This window comes from Chlorocebus sabaeus, chromosome 2 (assembly GCF_047675955.1).
Source record: "Chlorocebus sabaeus isolate Y175 chromosome 2, mChlSab1.0.hap1, whole genome shotgun sequence".
Classification (NCBI taxonomy): Eukaryota; Metazoa; Chordata; class Mammalia; order Primates; family Cercopithecidae; genus Chlorocebus; species Chlorocebus sabaeus.
Window position 1 is genome coordinate 22,002,944 of NC_132905.1, and position 25,971 is coordinate 22,028,914.

At 44.9% G+C, this 25,971-nt stretch overlaps 1 protein-coding gene across 15 annotated transcripts in view; it reads left to right on the forward strand.

The window, feature by feature from the left end:
- The window catches only part of PTPRT (protein tyrosine phosphatase receptor type T), a 1,114,373-nt gene that overhangs the window by 1,032,097 nt on the left and 56,305 nt on the right, over nucleotides 1–25,971 (forward strand). For 10 of the 15 annotated variants that reach the window (XM_037983053.2, XM_008017114.3, XM_008017118.3 and 7 more), the window contains one exon: nucleotides 11,554–11,641. In XM_037983053.2, coding sequence (XP_037838981.2) covers nucleotides 11,554–11,641 — 88 coding nt within the window. Of the gene's footprint in view, nucleotides 1–11,553; nucleotides 11,642–11,951; nucleotides 12,075–25,971 lie in introns of all 15 variants that reach the window. The other 5 variants (XM_008017080.3, XM_037983051.2, XM_037983049.2 and 2 more) reach the window with 1 other exon arrangement.

The following is a 25,971-nucleotide window of genomic DNA, read 5'->3' on the forward strand; positions in this document are numbered from 1 at the left end:
TACCAAGGCTCTTGGAGGGATCTAGGATCTTGGAAGAGTTACCAAGGTTATGATCATGGCCCCTGGCAGTCTGCCTCTTCAATGTAGCTGACTGCAAGTGTAGAGAAGAGTTGCTGGCCTAGAGTCAGCCACCCAGAAGCTCATGTATGACCATGGAGATGAGTGTAGGCAGCTGGAAGTCTGTAGCCTGAAGTGAGTCATGGGGATCCCCAAGATTGTAGGCTCACAGCTGGGAGGAATAGAGGTACCCTTGTGTGAGATTCCCCATTAAGGGAAAAGGGAAGAGACTCAGTCTTTCCCTTTTAGCCTATTTTTATTGTTCTACTTACAATATGGTTTGTAACAGAGTACATGGTGGGTTTTTTGTGTATTTAATACAGGATCTCCCCCAACCAAGTGAGCAATTTTCAGGTGGTACTATAGAAAAATCCTTTGACCAAGAGACAAAAACCTGGTTCTCAATCTGCTCCTGAGACTCTGGGTGGTCTTGGGCAAGATTCTTTCCTCTCTGGGTCTCATTTTCATCTGTGAAATGTTTGACTACAAGCTTAGCATGAAATTCTAAAGGCTGATAGTATATGCTTCTATTTTATGAACACTCATGTGGCCAGAAACACTGATTAAGTATTTATTGTGCACCTAACACTGTTTGGGCACTGGAGATAGAAAGCTAAATAAAGAAAATAAAGACACTACTTTAAAGAAAGCTCATGGTCTTGCCGCACCATGTAATGATGTAACAGAACTCTAGTTCAAATGCTTTGGAGACACACTTGCTTTTTGTCACTTCTTGTTGCCAAAATCTATTAGAAGTTTCACAAAAGATAAGACTCTGAGTTAGAGAAAAGTAGAAGAAGATGGGTAGAGGAGAAGGTTGTGTACAAGAGGGAGCTACATGTGCAAAGCTTGGAAGCAAAAAACGAAACGATTAAAATGCTGCAGCCAGCTTTTTGAGGAGAAACAAAGATGCCTGCCTCTGAAAGGAGAAATAAAATGAAACTAGTTAGGGAGATTTAATAGGAATCTTATACCCCTTGCACAGTTTTCTTGAAAAGAGTTACCAAGGTTATGATCATGGCCCCTGGCAGTCTGCCTGTTCTCCATAGCTGGCTGCAAGTTTAGAGGAGAGTTGCTGGCCTAGAGTCAGCCACCCAGAAGCTCATGCATGACCATGGAGACGCGTGAAGGCAGCTGTAAGTCTGTAGCCTGAAGTGAGTTATAGGGATCCCCAAGATTGTAGGCTCACAGCTGGGAGGAATAGAGGTACCCTCATGTGAGATTCCCCATTAAGCTATAGACTTCTTGAAGGCAGGGAATTTGTCATCTAAAGGAGGTCTTGTAGCTTTTAATTGGGCCTTTTAAAGAGTACTTTGTGACTTGCATGCAGACTTGCACTCAACTTCTCTGCCTTGATCAAAGATCCTGTCACAGACAAATACCCCCATCTTGCTGCAATCTGATTTTCTACTTAGCTTCACCAGCAGAACTCATAAATTACTGTCTATTTAGTGACATGGTACGCAATAATATTTGCTCTCCTGATGCCACTGAGTAGACGTCATTAGTCATCCTCTCCTGCCTTCTCTGTCCACATTTATAATCCCTAAGTCTTGTGCTTTTCAGCACAGAAGGTAGCATTTGTTGAAAGCTTGGCCTCTGCCAAGGCCACCACTAACTCCTACAGCACCTTAGAATGAAATAGCAAAATGTGCACCTGTCTCAAGATATTTGACTGTCACCTTCCAGAAAATGTTCATAATAAATATGGAAACCCTAAAATTTCTGCCATATGCATGGTGCTTCCGTAGGTGCAATGCCCTTGGATTGTGCATAACCTGCAGAGCTGTGATTCCCTTGTCACTCACAAGCTGACCATTGACATTAGTAAATGTGTTCACTGAACCTGTGGACCACAATAGAGGCCAGACCTTAGGCTCCCAACAGATTATGAAACATTCCCATTCCCTAAATGCTATTTTACCTATATCTAGAGGGACCAGCTTGTCCCAATTTGCCCAAAATGGTCCCAGTTTTAAAACAAAGTCCTACATCCTGGGAATCCCTTTGGTCTGAGACAAACCGGAATAGATGTTTCAGAAAGTTCCCATCTTTGCCCTTGTAAGAAAAAAAAAAACACTAGATGTTTCTACCATTGTGAAAGACTGTGTGGCAATTCCTCAAGGATCTAGAACCAGAAATACCATTAGACCCAGCAATCCCATTACTGGGTATATACCCAAAGCATTATAAATAATTCTACTATAAAGACATATGCACACATATGTTTACTGCAGCACTCTTTACAATAGCAAAGACTTGGAACCAACCCAAATGCCCATCAGTTATAGACTGGATGAAGAAAATGTGGCACGTATATACCATGGAATACTATGCAGCCATAGAAAAGAATGAGTTCGTGTCCTTTGCAGGGACATGGATGAAGCTGGAAACCATCATTCTCAGCAAACTAACACAGGAACAGAAAACCAAACACCGCATGTTCTCACTCATAAGTGGGAGTTGAACAAAGAGAACACATGGACACAGGGAGGGGAATATGACACCCCGGGGCCTGTCAGGGGGTAGTGAGGAGGGCAAGGGGAGGCAGAGTATTAGGACAAATACCTAATGTATGTGGGGCTTAAAACCTAGATGACAGGTTGATAGGTGCAGCAAACGACCATGGCACATGTATACCTATGTAACAAACGGGCACGTTCTGCACATGTATCCCAGAACTCAAAATTTAAAAAAACATCCTGGATGTTTTTGACTGAAGATGGCAAGAGAATGATTTCCACAAGTGGGCCAAAAAGGCTCAATATTATATCACTGGGAAAGAGGATATGGAAGATGGAAGATTCTGAGCACCTACTGTGTAGCAGGCATTGTGCCAGGTGCTATGGGTATTGTCTTGGGTAGTCACTAATCATCACAAAATTCTGTGGGGTGTGTTATTTTCCATTTTTAAAAATTTACTATAAAATTAATTTTGGGAGAGGGTACAGTTTTATGAGTTTAATGCATAGAGTCGTATAAACACCAACACAATCAGGACACATGAGAATTTCATCAACCAAAAAGTTACCTTGTGCTACTTCTGTATAGTTAAAGCCTTCCCCACCCATAACCTGCAGGATGTATTACTGTTTTCAGAAACGTTTACTGACACTCGAAGTGGTGAACTTATTTGCAGTAAAAATATTCAAACACTCTAGTCTGTCCACCTTTTGCAAAGCTCTGCCTTTTGCCTGACTCGTATACACAGTTAGTGTGCAAGGGGTATTTCTTGACAAGACGAATGAAGGAAAGACCCAGGTAAAATGGTGCCTCCTTGCTGAAGACCTCTCCAGAGTCTTTCCTGCACCAGGAGAGCACAGTGCTGGGCAGGGGTGTGGGGAAATCCTGGCAGGCTGGACTGAACATGGAGGAGGCAAGCCCTCAGCTGTGCCCTGGAGCATCAGCCAGGAACTGCCTCATCAGCGATCCCTGGGCCTGGTTTTGCTGCACCCTAGGGCATAACATATCCAATTATCTCCAGGGATACAGTCAAGTGAAGGGGAGTGAAGGGGGGCATTGCAAATGACAGAATCTGCTGAGGATAGGAGGTGAACAGGTAAACGAAATGGGCTGGCACGCCCCCAGCCTTGAATTGGTAGTGAGCTGCTCTAGGAAGCTTTGTGTTTTGACATCTTACTATTTTAGGCATAACTCAAAAAGCCTTAGGTGCAAAGAAGAATATCTCAAGAAGGATGGCAAGCTTCTGTTGGTTTGGCTCAGTAGAGCCAGGTAGAAGAAAAAATCAGCCACACAGGCATCAGGGATCATTCTCAGTTCTAGCAGATAATTAATGTACTAAATGGGACATTAAGATAGGTTTCATAGTCCTATGGACTAAGTCAGCACAGCAGAACACAAGAAGTCTGTGACTTGTGGCCATGTGGTCTGAGCCTCCCATGGACTCAGCTCTGTGGATAGGAGGGTGGGTTGCAATCACAGGGAGAGTTAGTCTGGGGCAGGTACCAGATGATAATTTTATTCTAAAATCTATAAAGCCTATCATCAAGGATAAAGAAGATTCCAGTGACAAGCACTGTCTGCCATTTATCAAAATGCTGGCACTGGCTCAGCCTCCCCCTCAAAGTTTCTGGGCCGGGCGTGGTGGCTCACGCCTGTAATCCCAGCACTTTGGGAGGCCAAAGTGGGCAGATTACCTGAGGTTGGGAGTTCAAGACCAGCCTGACCAACATGGAGAAACCCCGCCTCTACTAAAAATACAAAAATTAGCCAGATGTGGTGGCACAGGACTGTAATCGCAGCTACTCGGGAGGCTGAGGCAGGAGAATCACTTGAACCCAGGAGGCGGAGGCTGCGGTGAGCTGAGATCATACCATTGTACTCTAGCCTGGGCAACAAGAGTGAAACTCCATCTCAAAAAAAAAAGAAAAAAAAAATTCCAAAACGTTCCCGTTGAATTATAATAAAACTCACGTTCTTGTCCTTGGTCCACAAGACCTTGATTGAACACCCTGCCCCAACCCCAAGCCAAATCCACATTATTTGTCATCCTCCTCTTATTCTCTCTGCTCTGGAGAGCCTCCCTTCAAGTTCTAGAACACAGATAACTTATTCCATCCCAGAGCCTCTGCACTTGCTGTTCCCTCTGAATGGAACCTTCTTTCCCCAGCTCTTGCCAAAGCTGGTACCTGCTTATCCTTTAGTTTTTAGCTGAAATGTTTTGGCCAGAGATCAGCAGGGACACACCTCCTGGAGTTGGATTTATCACTTGTTGCAGTGAGGTACATGCATACCTGGAAGTGCGCATTCCTGTGGGACATTTCGGGAAGAGGATGTTAGAAAGGACTCAGAGCGTGGGCTGTGTTCGCTGATTTGAAAGAGTGACTAAGGAGGTGAGGCTTTGTTTCAGGTTGGACACATTGGGAAGTGGCATGATTAGATATCTTAATACATCTTACCTAAAAGAAGGGAAGATCAGACAGAGGCTAGAGCTGTAATTGGCAAAGAATCGGTAGTCGTTCGTATTAACCAGAATAGGGGGGTGTTTGGTCATTTTTTTTTTTTTTTTTTGGCTTGGACAATGTTCATATATTTTTGTCTGCGTCCAGATACAACTTGTTTTTGTCTTGTTTCATCGTGGCCTTGCCTGTAGTTGGTCTTCCGTGAAATTGTCCATGTTCAGCAGGAGAACACCAAGGCCCACCTGTGAGTGCCAGGTCAGCTCCCAGAATTCAGGGGCTGCTTTTCTCCCTCTCAGATCTCCCCTTTTCAGAGTTTTGCCCACACCACCCTAGGTAGTTCCTTGCCCCGGTCCCTGTCTATCCCAGCACCTGGCATCCAGATGGTCTCTGGGGAAAGAAGGAAGTGACCGAGGGAGGGAGTGGGGACAGACTCAATGTATATTCTTGGGCAAGTCATTTCCTGTCTCGGGACCTCACTTTGCTGATCTATAAAATGAGTCAATAATTTTCTCAAAAGACCCTTCCAAATCTGACTTTTGAGGATTCTATAAATACCACGGCGCAGCTCTCCAGGGACAAGGACATCCCCAAATACATTTTTTGAGCAACAACAACAAAAAAAGACTGCCTTGGAAAAGCAACACTGTTGAAGAGTAGGAAACATTTTCACACACAGAGAGAAATGTAAAAATAGGGCTCACCACTCTCAGGAGAAGAGAATGAGAAAAGGAAAGTGGAGATTGATAATGGATGAACATAATGAGATGGCAATTTTGGTTTCAAAAGAATGTGATTAGCGCCTAATGACTGCCACCATTCCCTGGTCAATCTACTGTAACTAGCCACTAATGGAAAAATAATGCCCTCGGCTTGCTCACTTTGAAGATGGAGATGAGTCTCTCTTTCATACTTTTCCCCCTCATATTATTTTTCCTTCAAGAGATTATCCCTTATTAGATTGTAGCTCCCCAAAAAGGGAAATGGATGTGTGATCAAAGTCTGCCAATTACGGGGTCATTACCACTCCCTCCCAGTGGCTCTATTAGGCATCCCTCCTCTGCTTCTGTCAACATCGTCACAGCCTCCAGGCCGACTCAGTCCCCTTCAGCCTCCACTAAGGGAGACGGAGGCTCCCAGGACCATGACAGGGCCTGTGTGGTTCCCCACAAAGTGCCACTCACTTATCACAACTGTTTTGTTTGATTTAGGATTGTCGAGGGATAGGTGCATGCTGGGGTGTCTCCTGGAAGGCATGGTGTTTGTTGATGGTGAGAGGACCCCAAACTACCATTCAAGGATTCTGGGAGTGAACAGAAGAGACTTTCATCAAATCTCTGCAGGATGTCACAGGACAGAGAAAGGGCACACATTTACTCTATGGGGCCCCATGAGATGGCATAGGCAAAGTACAGTGAGGTTGAGTAAAGAAAAAACTCTGGCGAGTCTGTCCAAAAGTGAGGCCAAAAGTTGGAGAAGTGGTGAGCTATCTGTCATGGAGGGTATCCAAGTGATAGATGCTATGGATCCACTTCTCAGCTGCTTGGAAGGCCATTGTGGATGGGAACTCAACTAGGCCATTTTCAAGGTCACCGACACCTCTAAGATCCCAGGATATTTGCCCTCTGAAAGCACAGAAGCCACCTCATTCACTAATTATTTCACTCGTTCATTCATCCTAAAGAGGTCTTTCAAGCACATCTGAAGTATAGAGCCAGCATCACGTTCTGGAGATACTGTCATGACAAAGATGCTGCCCTTTCCCTGGAGAAGCCCATGGCCAAGTTGAGAAACAGAGTTGAATTATGAGATGCAAAGAAGTCCATCTAATAATAGAAGTAACTGGCTTTACCTGGGGATGCAGTGGGGTGAGGGAGAGTGAACAGAGAAGATTCCACAAAGAAGATGCTTACACTGAGTTTTGAAGGATATGTAGGAGTTTGTCAGATGGACTCAGGTGGAAGGGAATTTCAGGCAAAGGGAACAGCATGTGAAAAGTCTTATAAAGTTTAAACACCTTATAACTGGCAATATAGATATAAGGACAAGAATTGAGGCTGCAGGGGCATTTGGGGTGAAGTCGTTAAGGACGTTGCACTAAAGAGTTTGAAATGTATCCTGAAGGCCATGGCAAGAGGAGTCACTGGGTCCTATTCACATTTTGGAAAGATCTCTCTGACTACAGTGGAGAATGGATTGGAGGGGACAAACCCAAAACAAAAGAAACCAATGAGGAGACTCATAGGGAAGTATTTTAAAGTCACTATTTGCAAAAATTATGGCTGCATAGCAGCATCAGCTGGGGAGCTTTAAACACTACCAATGCCTGTGCCCCACCCCAGAGAGTCTGACTTCATTGGTCTTGGGGGGGACCTTGGCTTTTGGAGTCGTAAAGCCTCCCCAGGTGATTCTAATGTGCAGTCATAAAGAGACCTTAAGATAACGGTAACCCAAACCCTGGCACATGGCAAGTACTCAACACAATTCTTTTTTCAAAAAATCAGTATGAAAACAGTCATGCTGTCCTGCTTTTGGCTTCACCCCACTTTCAGGGGGACATGTTTGGATGAACAATTGGCTTTTATCACAGAGGGTTTCAGGTACAAAATCCACCCTCAGTAGATCATCTTCAACATCCAGAAATCCAGTGCTAACATTGAAAGCAGCAACCTCCCTTCACATACAGAGAACAGACCTGGCAAGTTGCCTGGAGGAGCTGGAGCTACCTGGTTGAGATAGAGGAGGAGGCTAGGGCTGGAATCTGAGTTCTAAGAGTTACCTGCAGTAGCTAGAAGCATCTTCCACCTAGAGATGACCTAAATTGGTGGCAGGATGGATGTAAGGTTTGGTAGGATGAGGAGCAAGAAGAGAAACAGGAAAAGGAGAAAGAGAACAAGGGAGAAAAGTGAGACATAAGCCCCACATTTGTAAAATGAGCACTTACCTATCCTTATAACATTTTTGCCCTACTCAGATTTAGGTCAGAGATTGATGCCCAAAGCCTAGCACCTGTTTTGATTCTCTTCCAGGATGTTTGTCTAAGGACATTGGACATAGAAAGAACAAAATTATGACCCATTAATAGCTAGGAAGGCACTTTATTACCACAATCTAAAACCTAAGAAAAGCTAAAGTTGTAGAGCATGGCTCAGCCTGAGAAGCCCAGGCAAAGAACTCCTTCCTGTACCCTCTAATGAATCTGAAGTTGCTAGGTAGCAGAATGAGCACGAATTCCACCTACTCAACCACTGCATGGATGAGGATCATAGTCATGCTTCTATAATAAAGGTCAGCAAGCTATAGCCATAGGCTAAACCTAGCCCAACACCTATCTATCTATCTATCTATCTATCTATCTATCTATCTATCTGTCTGTCTGTCTGTCTGTCTGTCTATCTATCTAATTATTTATTGGGACAAAGTCTCACTGTTGCCCAGGCTAGAGTGCAGTGACGTGATCTTGGCTCACTACAACCTCCACCTCCTGGGTTCAAGCAATTCTTTTGCCTCCGCTTCCTGAGTAGCTGGGACTACAGGCATTTGTCACCATGCCCGGCTAATTTTTGTATTTTTAGTACAGACGGGGTTTCTCCATATTGGCCAGGCTGGTCTTCAACTGCTGACCTTGTGATCTGCCCACCTCAGCCTCCCAAAGTGCTGGGATTACAGGCATGAGCCACTGCACCCGGTACCAACACCAATTTTTGTAAATAAAGATGTATTGGAACACAGCCATGGCCATTTGTTTGCTTTTTATCTGTGACTGTTTTCACTCTACAACAGTAGAGTTGAATATGAGTTTGAGTTGTTGCAACAGAGTCCACACAACTCACAAAGCCCAAACTGCTTTCTAGTTTGCCCATTACAGAAAAAGCATTCCAACTCCCACTCTAGGAAAAGACTCACTCAGGTTGATTTAACACTTGACAGACCCGATGCAAGACAGGTGGAACTGTGCGTGAGCACTGGCCTGTTCAGAACCTGCCAATAAAACAGGGCTTATTGAGGGGCTGAATTTCGGATCAACCTGGATACAGGTTCTTCCTTGCTTAGGATGGACCTAGTAAGGAATAGATGGGCAAAGGCAAGGCTGGTGTATTAAGATGAATGGTGGGTTCTCCTGCACTGCTGACAGAGAGCTGTGTAGACTGAAGGTGTTACAAATTCAGTCTCAGAAGCAATGCACGGGCATGAGCAGGATGTTCAGCCTATACTACTAAAGGTAGGGTAGAGACAGTAATCAAAACACGGTCTGATCATCATGCTTCTGCAGCTTTTCTGTAGCTGTTTCCACGCCCTTAACTGTCCATCCTCCCTCTCTATGAAATAACTGACTGTACCCGTCCCTGTATTTCCATACCACTTGGCTCATAACTCTTGCAAATTGTCTCATGTTTGTTGACTTGTCTGTCTTATCGGTGGTTGCCATCCTCTTAAACTGACTGATGACTTTTCTCTCCTCCCTACCCCTAAGCTCTGGGTGTCTGTGTCCAACTGCCTATTGAACATCAGCTTGGATAGTCTAATAGGCATCTCAAATGTGGCTGCCATTATTTGTTATTTTGAACATATTTTTTAAAAAGTATGCAGTATTCAATGCTGGGCACTCTTCTAAGCACTTTACCCAAAAATACAACACTTAATTCTTACCTCCCCAATCCTGTTTCTAACCCAGGCTTCTCCATCTCAATAAATAACATCTCTCTCCACTCAGTTCTTCAACGATCTAAGGGTCAGCCTTCATTCCTCCCTTTCCTTCACAGTCGGCATCTATGGCAGATGTGTTGGTGCCCTGCACACATCCACTCTACACTCACTGTTCCCATGCATGCCCACCTGATGGTTTCCTCCTGTAAGCACCTGTGACTTTTTGCCTGAGGGCTTCTTCAAGACAGAAGAATATGCACACTCTGCCCATAAAGCATGGAAGAAGTGCTGCGGAGTTTCCAAGAGTTGTCCTCAACCAACACTGGATGAGAACTCATCAATAACTACCCCAACTTTGCACCACCCCCATGGCGGGATAGCTGTGAAGCATGAGATGTGCCCACTGGATTAAGCCCCAGTTGCCCACAGTGGTAACCTGCTCATTGATGTGCCCTATATCGACTTCATTCCCTTGATTGTACCACTTCCCCATTCTCCCACCCAAACTCCCTGGGATTGCCTCCCAAACAAACTACTTGTGCCTGACTTCTTATCTCTGAGTCTGCTTCTGAGACAACCCAAGTCAACAATATTCAACTGAACATCCTGCAAATAATCACTTCTCACACGTCCACCACCACCGCCCTTGTCTAAGAGTCCAAGGTACCATCATGTGTTGCCTGGAGTACTGCCACAACTTTCTAGCAGATCTCTCTGCTTCCTCCATGGCCCTCCCAGAGCCTGTGTTCCATACATGAGCCAGATTGTACTTTGAAATACATGAATCAGATCAGATGATTCCCCTGCCCAAAACCCTCTGATGATTTTTCATCATACTTAGAATAATGCCCAATTAATTAACCAGTAATAGCAATGCCTTATATAATCTGGACTCCCCCATCCACTCTAGATACTACCATCACTACTTCTCCCCTCTTCACATCACTCCAGTCCTTGAATATGGTCATTTGGTTGCTGCCTGACCATCTTTGCACCTGCTGTTCCCTCTGCCTGAAAAGCACTTTCTACTTTTCTTGGTGTGACTGGCTCTTTCATATTAAGGAATTACAGTATCTATCATTAATGAAGTCCCCCTTATCTGCAGTTTTGCTTTTCATGGTTTCAGTTACCCAAGGTTAATTGCAGTAAAAAAAATTAAGATATTTAGAGAGAGAGAGAAAGACTGCATTTACATAACTTATAGTATATTGTCATTCTATTGTTGTTCTTAATCTCTTGCTATGCCTATTTTATAAACTGAACTTTATCACAGGTATGTATGTATAAGAAAAAACATAGTATATATAGGGTTCGGTAATATCCGTGGTTTCAGGAGTCCCCACTGGGGGGTCTAGGAACAAATCCTCCAAGAATAAGTGAGGACTACTGTAACTTAAATGTTACCTTCTTGGAGAAGCCCTCCCAGAGTGTATAATCTGAAATAATTCTCATTCCTCATCACTATCCCTTTATCCTGCTTTATTTTCATCATAGCATTTTTCATATCTAAAATTACACATTTACTTTTTCATTTGCTACATTTCCTAGTTGACTGGAAGCTCAAGGAGAACTTGTCTGTTTCTCTGTATCCCTAGTACCTAAAACAGTGCCCAGCCCATGTTAGGGGCTCAATAAGTATCTATTGAGTGTATGAATGAATAATTCAATGAATGGACAAGCGATTCTCCTACTGGGCTAGATTGTGAACTCATGACACAGAAGACATCAATAACATTTGAAACAATGAACAAGAGAATTGGTCCATGGAAAGACCAAAATCTACGTCCTCCCCAGGCCCTATCCAAGGACATCTAGCCCTTTCCACTAGGAGTCCCATCACACTGGGTCTCACTTCCCCCTGTTGGTTCATCTCCACTTCCATAAAGCTCCTATCTCAGGCCACTCTAACCACTCTGTCCTTGCTTTTTAGGCCTTACCAGAGGGGCAGACAGCTTCGTGGGACACAGCCAAGGAGGATGAAAACCGCAATAAGAATCGATATGGGAACATCATATCCTGTAGGTGCCCTTCTGGGAGCTCCTAAGATTCGGGTGTTGAGGACACAGGGGAAAAGAGGCTATTACTATTATTTACCTGGAATTTGTTATCAAATAATCTTTGATGTCTCTAGCTTTGTATCCACATGCCAAGATGGAAGCTTTATTTCAGCCTTATTGTCATCCCTAGACTGGATGACAGAGCATGGCTGATCTCAGCCGGAGGGAGCAGGCAGGGAGCTGGGTCAGGGCACAGCAGAACCATGAAGCCTCTTGGGGTAGAACCTCTGAAGGCTGGGTCTCACGGAGCATTGCCTGCTCAATTCCTCAGGTCGGGGAGGAAGCCCAGCCAAAAGGGCTGGCATGCAGAAGACCCCACAGCTGGACAAAGAGATGAGCTCTGTGTTCCCAGAAGCTCCTCTAATTCAAAGGAGGACTTTGGCAGCAACCTGGGGTGAGGAGCATGGGCCCCAGCCTGTGAGGGAGGGGCCGAAGCACCTGGGCAAGAGAATGGTGCTCCTCCAAGAAGGTGGAGTCACATTGGCTGATGCTCAGAAGAAGCCAGTAACTCGGGCATACACCTGGGGCTTGGGGTATGCCCAGCTCAGGCCCCACAGGAGCCCGGGGCTACTCCTATCATACAAGAGACAGAGTTTAAGGCAACACAGATTCTACCTGACCCCACTATAGCAGGGCAGGGGCTCCGAGGTGAGGGCCTGCCCTCAGGTCTGCATCAGTGCAACTCGGGAGGTGCTGAGCCTGTAGGGGAAAGCACGTTCTTATGCAGGGCTAAGGAAGGACATTGCCTGTGCTCAGCAATGAGATTTACCTTTCCTGTAGGCAACCCCAGTGAGTGACTCATTGATGAAGTCAGCGGTGCAGAGTAGTTAGTGTCCTCTGGAGTCAAACTGCCCAGGTTTCTATCCCAACTGTAGGGCCCGGGGAAAGTTACCTGACCTCTGTAAACTTTCGTTTCCTCCCCTTTAAAATGATGAAGATAATAGGAGGAGCATTTAAAGGCACATAAAACTCTTGCTGCAGTGCCTGGCACCATGACTCTTACCCATAGGGTTACTTTCTTGAGGTCACTGATGAGCAGCATGGATCTATCATTCCACCTTATTTTATTAACCAGGATTCACTGAGTACTCAGGACATGTCCTGTGGGGACATGGAATAAGGCAGGTTTGTGGGGGAGAGGTGGGCATGATCAGATGTCCCTTTTGGAAAGATCACTAGGGCAGCAGATATGGAAGGTGTACTTCATTGGGAAAGGCTGGTAGCAGAGGGATCAGTCAGCAGACTACTGCAAGAGTCTCACCAAGGGATAATGGGGCCTGAACAATGACAATAACTTGTGTGTGACAGGTGCATGGTATTCAGTTCTGGGGGGTGAGGAAGAGACAGACTGCCACAGAACTGAATGTCATGCATAGGTAACACACAAGTATTGTCACTGCCAAACATTGGTAGGTACAGCCTTCAAAGTAACATAAATACAGAGAAGACAAAGGTATCTCGTACAAAATGCTAAGCATGTATTCTAATTAGAACAGGAGTCTACAACAGCCTTTGTCTGACTCAGTGTAACCAACCTGGACCTTTTGACATCTCACCAATGGTGTGAGGAGCATCCCTTGGTCTCAGCTCAGAGTAATCCAGTTCATCCAAAAGGAAAAAAAAAAAAAAAAAAGGATCCTGAATGACAAATTATTTCTAGCACAATTCAGAGTTTTGTTTTGTTTTGTTTTGTTTTAACTGTCTAGACATTGCCTAAGAAAAAACTTGGAGGAAGAAAGAGTAAGATACAGGCAGATTGTAAAGGAAGAAAAAGGCAGAAGTTTTAGCTTAGCTGTTTCCTGTGCTGATTTAGGAATGGGCTATGAATGGTAGAACTAATCAGAAAACATTTATAATTTTTCTCTTGGAAGATGGTAATTCAGACAGCAAGATTTCTTGCAAGTGAAGTGTTGAGAACTGATATTCAAACAGTCAGCAAACATGTATTAAGACTTATGACATGTTGGCCTTCTCTAAGCAGACCCTGTGATGGGTCCTGGGAGGTGGAGCTCCTGCTCCTGGGGAACCCCCACTCCGCCACAGGGAGCTGCTTGCCCTGTCTGGTCCCCAGCATTCTCTGCTCCTGCACTGTGGATACTGTACCCTAAAATATATAGTCACTTATCTCCCTGTTAGGCTGTGAGTTCAGACAGGGTCCATACATTGTAAGTTATGTGATCTTAGTCCAACACTCTAACCTTTATTCTCTGCAAAACAGGTTTAAAAATGTCTTTCTCCTAGAGATGTGGCACAGATAAGGAAATAATGACAGCCGGGCGTGGTGGCTCATGCCTGTAATCTCAGCACTTTGGGAGGCCCAGGCAAGCAGATCCCTTGAGCTCAGGAGTTCAAGACCAGCCTAGGCAACATGGCTGAACCCCATCTCTACAAAAAGTACAAGACGTTAGCTGGGTGTGGGGATGCACGCCTGTGGTCCTGGCTACTCAGAGGGCTGAGGTGGGGGGATCGCTTGAGTCCAGGAGGTGAAGGCTGCAGTAAGCCATTATTGCACCACTGCATTCCAGCCTGAGTGACAGAGTGAGACTCTGCCTCAAAAAAGAAAAGGAAAAAGAAAAAGAAAGAGAGAAGGAAGGAAGGAAGGAGGGAAGGAGGGAAGGAGAAGGGGAAATGACTAGAGCACAGTGAAGGGACCCTGAATCCTTGAGAGACAAGGATACCCAGGCTGGGCTACCTATCTGACCTCAGGCATGAGGTCAGAAGGCATGCTCTATATCTCCCCTGGATTGCCACTGCAGCAGCCTGGCCCAGATCATCATCCGCTCTCACTTGGTGCTGCCCAACCTCCTTTCTGGTTACTCCACAGCTAATTTGGCCCCAACTTTTTGCCTGTCTGATCCCTGATAGAAGCCAGAAAAACTTCTTTGAAACATGAATTGGATGATGTCATTTTCCCACTAAAAACCCTTCAAATGATTTCCCTTCACTTTTCAGTTTTCCTTATGGAAAGGCCCTCAGCCGTCTTTTCAGTCTTATTTCACACGATACCCTCTCTATCACAGCCTCTCCCTTGAAGCCACATTGGCTTTCCTTCAGTTCCTTGAGCTCCCCATGCCCTTCTATGTCACGGGGCCTTTGCACATCCTGTTCTATTAAAGTTCTCTTCCTTCCTCTCTGTGACCTGTGAAGGTCCATGTATTCTTCAGATCTCAGCTCATTCATCCCTTGCTTAGGGAATTCTTCTGATCCTTCGAATATGTTCAGAGCCCCACTATTCACTCCTAGAGCACAATATATGTCTTCTTAGCCCTTGTCATGACTGGCTTGACAGGCATTTGGAGGAATGTTGATGGCCATCTCCATCACTAGAATAGATGCTCCATGACAGCAGGACCACGACTCCCTTCCACTTTGGTTTCCCCAAACCTGGCCTATGGTTGGTGCCCAGTAAATAGGAACTGAATGTGGGAGAGTCTCTGAAGGGCATGAGCAGTGGTCTCTTCTCTCTGCTTCCCAACTATGATAGAGAACATCCAGAAAGGAGGGGTGAAGAAAGCTGGGCCCAGTGGCACTTGGAACAATGATATTCCAGTAAGGAAGAAGATATTGAGCCTGAATGAAGGCAGTGGCAAGATGGGACACAAGAAAGAGAAGGACGAGAACAATCTAACCCTTCTGCAAGCTGCTTCTGAGAAGGCAGGATCCAGGAAGTCAGGAAAAATGAAGGCAATGAGAACTCCAGCGCTGGGACTGCAGAAGATGCCATCAGTGTCCCACCTACTTCCCACGGCCTCACTGTGAGCAGCACGCAGCTGGTAGGGTGGGTGTGCAGGGCCAGGATGAGGGTGAAACATGCAGGGAGATGCCCACGCTCAGCTGTTGACCCTGCATGGGCACAATTCTGGGAGCAAGCTCTATGGCTGAGGCTCTGAGCTTGTTTCACCCTAGCCCTGCCCTGCCTGCATCTCTTAGACTGAGGACTTTCTCCAAAGCTGAGAAAGGATCCCCTGCCCAGACACAGGCAGCCTGCAAATCCTGAAGGGTTAATAACCCCAGGAGAAGCCCTCCACCATGAAATACCCCAGCTTCTTCACCGTTCCCCTGAAGTTCCTTCCGGAGTTCCCGTAGGGATGAGGATGAGCTACCTGCAATCCTAATGGGCTTGAAAACTCACCCTTAATAAGCTGCTTTTTCTTCCCTGTCATACAGCCCCCCTTTCCTACTGGTATTCCTGTCTCCTCCTACATAAACTGCTTGGACTAAAATCTCTGTCTTAGATCTACTTCTGAGAAACCCAAATGGAGACAGAGAGAATTGAAGCACCTTGACGATACCACCTTGATGGGTTTAAATAAACCAGAATCTCCTTTCTAATTTAAGAGTCAATCATTCTGCAAGAGATCAGGGCCAGAGCAGGTCTGCATTCAGTGCTGAAAGGAGACAGTTCTGAGGTAACCAGTGAATTCAGAAAGCAGCGCAAGACATAAAGGGGAATCAAGAAAAAAAGAGAAATGGAAAAAAACAAAACAAAACAAAAAAAAAACCCTGGAATTGAAATGGGATATGTAAAAAAGAAACAGCCCTGAGGAATGGAAAGTGTTCCTGCCCTTGTATGTGTCCCTCCCAAAGGCAAAGCCTGCTGCAGCTTGATAAATAGAAATATTCTTGGCGCAAGAAGAAAACTGGCTGTGATTAGCATCTTAAGGAACCCAGAGCACTGCGAGGCTGGAGTGGAGGACAAAGGCCCAGGCCAGGGAGAACAGAAAAGATTAAAGGGGACAAGTAGGAGGGAGGGCACTGCCTACAAATGAAACAATGAGAGACCTTGACAAAATATCCCCTTTCTTCCAAGTGATTCTATTTAGAATTTAGTAATAGAGACAGTGGGGTTTCTAAGGAGTGGACATGGAAAGGAAGTGAAAGGGAAGGAAATGAATGGGTAAAATAAGAACAAAGAGTCCTTTGCTTCCAAGTAACTCTAGGGCAGAGACTATTGGCAAGGGGAAATTCAGGAATCCCAAAGCATTCTCCATGTAAAGTTTTAGAGGTGCTTCCTAGACTGACAGGAAGGAGCTGACACTGAGAAGCCGAAGTGATCACAGAGGTTGCAAATGTCACAAAATTAGGCCCCCTTCTGGGATCAGTTGTTTATAAAAGTATAATCTAGATGTAGAAAGACTACAAGGGATAGTGCAGTACCTTGGGACTAAATTCCATCCTCAGACCACGAAGGATTCGGTAGGGAGGGGTTACCAGGACCCAAAGAGAGATGACCTGACCAGAGGTGGGTGCGACCTTTAGGTGGCAAGGCAGCCATGGTGACCCCACCCAGGGGTGCTGGAGGAGTAAGTACCTCCATCACGCTCTCCTCCCTCCACCCAATCTTCTGCCTGTGCTTTCCATTGGCTGGACCCAACCAGAACCCAGAGAACAGGGGATCTGTTGACCTAATCCAGTGGTTCTCAAAGTGTAATGCCTAGAGCAGCAGCATCAGCATTACCTGGGAACTCATTAGAGGTGCTAATTCTTGGGCTCCACCCCAGACTGACTGAATCAGAAATTCTGAGGACAGAGTCTAGCAATCTGTATTTCTAAAAGCCCTCCAGGTGATGGTGATGCATGTGCAACTTTGGGAATGTCCAATCTTGGCCATAGCAATCAGCCTCCTGGATTAGAGAGCCAGATGAAGTGGAGAGGGGGTTTGAGGGCACACAGGATATCAGCACATTTTCTGAGACTTCTCTTCCACCAATCTAGGAAAAGCCACTGGGCTCAGGTGTATTGGGGTCTTAGACATGAGGTCAGGTGGGCTCAGGTTTTCATCGCAGTTCTGTTGTTTACCTTCAGCACCATCACTTCACCTCTCTGACCTTCAGGTTCTCACCTGTCAGATGGCTCTAGGGGAGCTCTCAGGATGGAGAGGCCAAATTAAACTGAATGTTTATTAAATCTGAATGTTTATTAAATTAAGTCATAGACTTTAAAGTCTAGATGAGTTAGTGTAGCCTTTTTGAGTTCATAGGCAAGAAGACATGGCCCAGAGATGGAGTGCACCCTGCCCAAGGTCACACAGCAAGTCTGTAGAACAGCCATGACTGGAGCTGTGGTCTCTTGCCTGCCAGGGTGGCACATATTCCTTACCAAAGAGTCCTCTCTGCATCAAGTCACATCCGTTTTCTTGGGGGAGAATGTGTTGCTAAGGTCCATCCTCAGAGCAGATGAGCTCTTCAGAGAGGCCCATCTTTTCCAGAAGGAGGTGGGGCTACGGTGTGCAGAGAGGACCCCCACTCCTAGTGAGGAACTCAGGTTCAAAACAAAACCCAGAGGCCTTTTCTCATAGCAGGTTTCTCTGCTGATTCCTGGGGAGACAGAGCTGGGGGTGACAGAATGGGTGCCCTGCTCAATGCTCCCGACTCTCAGCCTCCATTCTGCTTTACTATCTCTGAGGGTGGCCCTTGCCTGGGTCCTACAGGTGCCTTGTGGTGCAGAAATCATTGGCACCCTGGCATATCCCCAAACACTCACTACTTGCATGTGTGCTAGTGCTAATTCAAACTGCCAGCACCTTTCCTTCTTTTCCTAAGGAGTTTCTGGCCACTGGAGCCTTCTCTGCCTTCTTGCAGGGCAGGCCCAAAGAGCCAGAATATTAAATGTCCCCAGAACCTGCCCTTAATCAATGACTGATGGAAGTGGGTGTATACATACCCTAGCTCCCTCTCCGCTTAGGTGAAATGACTTGGAGGTGCACATTCTTCTATGATGTCTCCCAGAACTCCTCAGCCAAATTAAGCCTCAACTGGCCACAGTGGCAACTTGCTGAATGACATGCCCCTATTAGATTTCTTCTCTGTGTCACTTCCCACTCCCCTCCTGGTGTTTCCTGGGATCGCCCCCCACACCAACTACTTGCATCCAAATACATATCTCATGTTCTTCTTCTGAGGAAATACCAATAAGAAACCTTCCTTCCTTCCTTCAGAAAGGCCCGTCATTGGGGCAGTGGGCAGTGCCTGGATAGCATCGTTAGGACACAGGTGGTCCTTTCTTGGTGCTTGCCCCTCTCAACTTCAGTCCCCTTCAGTCCCTCAAAGATTGCATCTACTGGAGCAGCTCCTCCCAGGACCCCACAAAGGGGAGTTTTCCCATTTCAGCCAGCATGGATCTGGCAGGACAAGGAGGTACACAGAATGTCGGGCTGTCTCTGAGTCATGGTAATTCAATCAAGATTGAATGTGCAGACCTTTAACTTCAATGAGGTACCCAGGCAGTCTCGGCAGAATTACCTGCCTCCTCCTTATCCACTCCTGCAAGATGATGGCATTAACATTTCCAATACTTGTAGGAAATGGTTTTTCAGCTCCACAATTCATTGTAATGAGTCAAATCTCTTTTCTCTGAAAAAAAAAAAAATGCACTGTTCTTTACCCTTTGTAGTGCCCAGAAGACGGGAAGAAAGAATATCAAGTATCCAAATAATATTCTCTCCCCAGCCCCACCTCTTTGAAGTGATTCTCTCTTTAAGTGGATGTGGGTTGAGGTGACAGGTTTACTGGGCTATCTTTGATGATGAAGGGAGGGAGAAGGAGTTGTGGTTTGTTCTGAGAGTTAAAACTGTATGAAGGAGGAAAGTGAACCCTCTATCTGGGGTGGCCATGAGACCTTAGTGAGATGAGGACCAATGTTGGAGTCCAAGAACTTGGAGGAAAGTGGGAGCTGGAGAGGTGTGGCATAGCAAGGTATGGAGGTCATGGATCTCATGGTTCCAGGAGAGTAAGGAGCCTACAACTCTAAAAGGAAGCCCTTATCCCTATACCTTCTCTGAGTTATGAAACTTTTTGGAGCCTTGAGTTTCTCGTTCGTGAAACGGGATGATAATAGACCTCATAGGGTTACTATGAGAATCAAATGGCATAGCATCCTTTGGCATTTGGTAAGTGCCTGGAACATCTTACACTTTCCGCACAGGTAAATTTCTGTTCCCCACCCCCTGGCACAAGGTGAGTCTCTAGTCTTATGGCCCATTTCCAGTAAGATCTTCTGGTCTTTCCCAAGACAGATTGAAGTGAATAACCAGAGCACCTCTATGCTAAATCACTAAACATTGGTCTGTATACTCAAACCTGAATGTGTATCAGAATCATCTGGAAGGCATATTAAAATGCACATTGCTGGGTCCCACCCCACAGTTTCTGATTCAGTGAGTCTGGGCTGGGGCCCAAGAATTTCCATTTCAAACAAGTTCCCAGGTGCTGCTGATGCTATTGGCCCAGGTCTAGAATAAAAACAAAACTGAATTTATATATTTGTGTTAATTTCTTACAACATACCAGGTGGGTTCATATTTTACATCTTTTAATCCTTGCAGCAAGCCTGCATAGATATATATGATTTGGATGTTATAGCTGGGTAAATAAAGGCTCAGGGGAGGTGGTGAGCTGCCCCAGGTAATATGGTTAGGGTGTGACAAGCCTCATGTCTGCCTTCAGACCCCACCCAATCCATAACCTCCCTTCTGCTAAAGGCAAGAATTGGCTGCCAGTTTTAGGAAGGGATAGGCTGGGTCTACAGGTGTGGTGAGGGGTCAGCTATGAGGAGAGGAAGAATTTGAGCCCAGGATCCAGGCGCAACTGCCAGCTTAGATGGAGGTGTTTTTTGAACATGTAAAGACCCTGTGGTCAGAGTGAACATAGTGCATTTGAGCAACTGAAAGAAGACCACAGTTATCAGAGCAGTATGTGAAGCTGGAGAGAGAAGTAGGTCCCAAACCATCAGATCATGCAAGACATTGCGGGGTGTGCTAGGCTTTGTCCTCTGTCAGTGGTGTTCTGTAGCTGACTCATACCAGCTTGCAGGAGCAGATTGTTAAATTTTCAGGAATTTTGTGAGCTGGTTGATGCTATGTTGATAGCTTGAAATCGGTCATGGTGGGAGTATTTACACCACAGAAATCAGCAGATATTACTGATCAGGGCCTTTTTTCCCACAGGGAGCTGTTTGTTAAACATTTACCAACATACCACTGGTCTTTGACTTCAAGCAAGAAAAAGCAGATTGACTGCAGACTGAGTGATGATGTTCCCCTAGACTTCTGTTAAATGGAGCTCTTTGAATCTGTGTCTTGGTACCATGTCTCCCTTGTGCCTTCTGCCACCAGTTCCCGGCTTCCCACAGCCAACTCTTGCCCATCTCTTACCTCAGCTGAGAGCCAGGGGAGCAGGCACCTGCACCTTCCTCTTGCCTCATTGAGGAGTTTGCTTCTCCTCTACATGACTCTTAACTCCTCTCCTTGTCTTGAATATCAAACAAGGAGTACCAAATTAGCTGTTTTTCAAGCTTGCAAAATGTAGATAGAGCATAATGAACATTCTGGGCTGCTTGTAAATTACCTCGTATAAACGCCTTCCCATCGCCTGCCGCCCCATCTTTCTCCATGTGCGTGTGGGTAAACACGATTTTTTATCCTTCTAATTATATAAAGTTAGAAGAAGAAGGGGACACAGAATAATATTAGCATCTCCCAAAAGGAATAAATAAACCATGAGGACACTGCCACTCCTTGCGATGCCTTTCTGGTGGACCTGCAGCTGAATTCCACCCTTTAGTGAACACACACAATAGTTCTTTGCCTCTGCAGATAGATGAATCTGTATTTGGTACAATACAAATACAGAGGGCAAATGGAGAGCCCCAAGTTTCTAAGTATGTCTGCTATTAGCTCACTGCCTGCCTCATATTCAGCCCCCAAACCGTCATTTATTAAGCACCTGCTGTGTACCAGGCATTGTCCTAGCATTTTTCTTTAGAGCAGTTTTAGGTTTACAGAAAAGTTGAGCAGAAAGTACTTCATTCCCATGTACTCCCTCCCACCCACGTACTGTTTCCCCTATTATTAACATCGTGCATTATTGCGGTACATTCGTTACAATTAATTAATATTGATTTATTATTATTATCTAAAGTCCACAGTTTATTCGGGTTTGCTTTTTATGTTGTACAGTTCTATAGGATTTGACACGTGCACAATGACATATATCCACTATTGCACTACTGTACAGAATAGTTTCACTGCCTTAAACATCCTCTGTGCTTCACCTATTCATCCTTCCCTCCTCCCACGCGCCTGGAAACTACTGATCTTTTTCCTGTGTCTAGAGTTTTATCTTCTTCCAGAATATCATATAGTCAGAATCATACAGTATGGAGCCTTTTCAGATTGGCTTCTTTCACTTAACAGTATGCATTTAAGTTTCCTCCATGTCTATTGTGGCTTGATAACTCATTTCTGCTTCTCACTGAACCATATGCCATTGTATGACTATATAATGAATGCTCCTTGACTTACAGTGAGGTTATATCCCCATAAACCCATAAGTTTAAAATAATCATAAGTCAAAAATGCATTTAATATGCCTAACCTGCCAAACATCATAGCTTAGCCTAGCCTATGTTAAACATGCTCAGAACACTTACATTAGCCTATAGTTGGGCAAAATCATCTAATACAAAGTGCATTTTATAATAAAGTATTGAATATGTCAGGGAATTGATTGAACACTGTACCAAAAATTAAAAACAGAACAATTATATGTGTACTCAAATTATGGTTTCTACTGAATGCATGTTGCTTTGGAACTATCATAAAGTAAAAAAATTCTAAGTCTAATCATCCTAAGTGAGGGACCGTCTGCACCACAATTTGTTTATCCATTCACCTATTGAAGGACATATTGGTTGCCTCCAAGTTTTTGCAATTTTAAGCAAAGCTGCTATAAACATACATGTGCAGGTTTTCCTGTGGACGTAAGTTTTCACCCCATTTGGGTGAATACCAAGAAGTGCAATTGCTGGATCCTAGTATGGTAAGAGTATGTTTAGTTTCGTAAGAAACTGTCAAACTGTCTTCCAAAGAGGCTGTACCATTTTGCATTCCTACCAGCAGTGAATGACAGGCCTTGCTGTGCCACACCCTCCCCAGCCTTTGGTGGTGTCAGTGTTTTGGATTTTGGCCATCCTAATATGTATGTAGTGGTATCCTGTTGTTTTAATTTGCAATTTCTTAATGACACACGATGTTAAACATCTTTTCGTAAAGCTTATTTGCCATCTGTACATCTTCCTTGATTAGGCGTCTGTTCAGATCTTTCCCCCATTTTTTAAACAGGTCATTTGTTTTCTCAGTGAGTTTTAAGAGTTCCTTGTGTATTTTTGATACAGGTCCTTTCTGAGATCTGTGTTTGGCAAATATTTCCTCCCAGTCTGTGGCTTGTCCTCTCATTTCTTCACGTCCTAGCACTTTTCACACCTATGTTTTCTCATTTAATCCTCCCGTGCCATGTAGTATTGGCTCCATTTTGTTAAGGAAACCAAAGCTAAGAGCGATCAATTGATTTGCTAGGTGATGGAGCTAACATTTGAAGCCAAATCTGATCACAGCTCCATATCTCACATCATATATTAAAAGTTAATCTCACTTGACATAAGTTAGCTGTGTAGGCATGAATTTTGGTAACATCATAATAAAGCACCTTTCCACTGTCCCAGAAAAGAAACACTGTATTAGGCTGCCCTGCAGAGCCCAGCATGATTCCTTGGGTCTCCGTGGCTTCACAGGGCATGGAGAGCCTTCTGAATGAAACACCCGCTGCTGCCTCCTCTGTCTCCCCTCCCATCGCTGTTCCCCTCACACTCTGTTTTCCCAGGATAGGAGACCCTTGCAGCTCCCCAACTGTGCTTGCTTTTTTCAGGATATCTGCCTTCACTCTAGCAGTTCCCTTTGATGGAAAGACTTCCTCATTGTGCACTGGCCAAACCTTACTCATTTTTAATTCCTCATTCACATGTCACTACACAAAGCCCTCTATTCCCCATCTTCTAGATTTGGAAGTTTTGCTTCTGCATATAGTCTGTCTCTACTAAATTGACAAACTCCTTAACATGAGTATCACATTTGATAGCACTTTCTTAATCCCTTCAACTAGCCTGGCACAGAGTAGGTATACAGTAAACAAGTTCTTAATAAATGAAGGAGAGATGTTGTCAAACACCATCATCTGGTGGCTAGAGATTGCTTTCATCCGTAAGAACACTTAACTAGAATAAATAAGTTTGTTTCTTTTTGTTTTGTTTTTCATCATTTTTGCTTTCCGGTTTTTCAACTTCATTTTATATTTTAAAAATTCCCTTTCAACATTTTAAACCAGAATCTCTGTTTCCAGTGCTATGGGCCCCAGGGAGGCATAACTCAACAAATAAAGGAGATTTCTGAATCAATAAGTCATAATGAGACCATTGAGTGAAAACACGATGTGCATTTTCACTTTTTTAAGGCCTACAGCTTCTGGAACTGCTGGTAACAGAGGCTTGATGCCCTGGGCTGAGAGTCAGGTGCCAGGCTTTGTCTGAATTCCAGCCTGCTGGATGGGCTGTCCCCAGGGAGTCCTCTTCGGGGCTACAATCCTGCAGGAACTGGGGACCAACTGTTTGCGCAGACTCCAGCTGTAGTGTCTGTGAGATGCCTGAGGCTCTGGGGCAGCAAGTTATGTGGACGGAGTAGGGTTTCAGGGTCAGAAAATCATAATCGAGAAGTCCTCTCTGCCACTCACATGATGTATAACTTTGGAAATTTGCTTAATCTTTCTGAGTCTCAGTGCCTTCATCTGTGAAATGGGAAGACTCATAATACCATATCATTCTAGTATCCTTATAATAATCTATACAGCTATTTTGAGGCATAAATGATTGAACGAGATAATGTATGTAAAGTTTCTGGTACCTACCATGAATTCAATAAAGGTTAACTTCAAACACCTCCCCCATGTCACACTCCACTCTCCCACCCACCCAAAGAGATTGCTTAGACCACCCACCTGCTCCCTCTAGTTGCTTCTACTGAAACTTTTCCCCCGATGAATAAGAAAAGTGACATTTAGTATAACTCGCTGTCTAGCACAGTGCCTGCCTGCCACATGGCAGATACTCAATGAATGATTCTTAAATGAACGGATAGATATGGGGTGTGTCTTATACCAGCCCTAGGCCTGTTTGTCCACAACAGGACCCATTCCTTACCTTCTCCCACTCTACTATTGCAGGTAACTGACCCCTGTAGGTTGCATTTTTCAGGCTCTCCTGTCAGCTGTCTAGGTTTGGCCAACGACATGCACTGGGAGACTGGAGAGAAGAAGAAAGGGAGAAGCCAGGGTATTACAACTACAGTTGCCTTCCTTAGCAGTAAGGGAAGCACCTCCTCATCTCCAGCTCCTACTAGAATCCCATTGTGGCTTCAGGTTCCAGCAGGTGGCCCCAGCTGCTGAGCACTGCACACTCTGCCACCTCCCTCCATCCCTTCAGCCCAAGGGCAGGCAGTCTCTCATTGTTGCTCCTTATCTCTGAGTTTCTCCACTGTCTTCTATCTGGCTGCTCAACTCTTCTGTCACCCAGGCAACCACTTCTCTGTAGTTAATTCCCTCTGCTAGGTATATCTGAAGTGGTTTCTAACATTATGCTTACACCCCTTTGGAAGTAGGAGCGACTGAACTCAGAGTTAAGATAACTTCACTCCTCTGTGCTCTAGCATTCACTGACCATGTGGCCAGTCAGGCTTTCTGGAGCCTCAGTTTCCTCATTTGTAACCAGGGCTAACTGAACCTGTCCTACTTCTCTCCTGCAGGGTCACTGTGAGAACCCAGTGAGGTCATCCAATTATACCTCTTCCATGTATTACTGAGTACCTGCTGTATGTCAGGATCTTTTAAAGGTGCAGGGGATGGAGCAGGGAATAAAGCATAATGTCCCAGTTCTCAAGGGGGTTTTGGTTAGTTGCAAATAAATGTGCCTTGTAAACTGCAGAATGCTGTATCATTCTAAGAGGATAAGCTGGCCTGACCTCCTTGACTCCCAGAAAACCCTTGGGGATGTCCAGAGTTCTCCAGCCCGCTTCTTAGGGACCCCATTCCTGCCCTAGAGGAAGGTGAATGAGGATGCAGTGACTGCACAATGATAGGTGCACAGTGACCTGGGTAGCAAACCAAGGTCCCTCCTCCCAACCAGACCCAACCAGTGTTCCACTTGTGTGTGTCTATTAGCGTGTCAGAGCTCACTTAATTAATTGTAAAGGATTATCCTGATTCTTCTGCTGTACTAGTTTTCTTTTTAATGGTTTTCATTTGGTGTTACTTGAAGTAAGCATGCTATCAAATAAAGCCTGCAAATCTTGTTTATGTCTAGATTGTGTTTGAAAAGGTATCTTCTCTAACACGGTGTTTAGTTATTGATGACCTCTTTTACAATGATTTAGTCAGCCTCACTTTAATGATAGTATTGATAACAATATA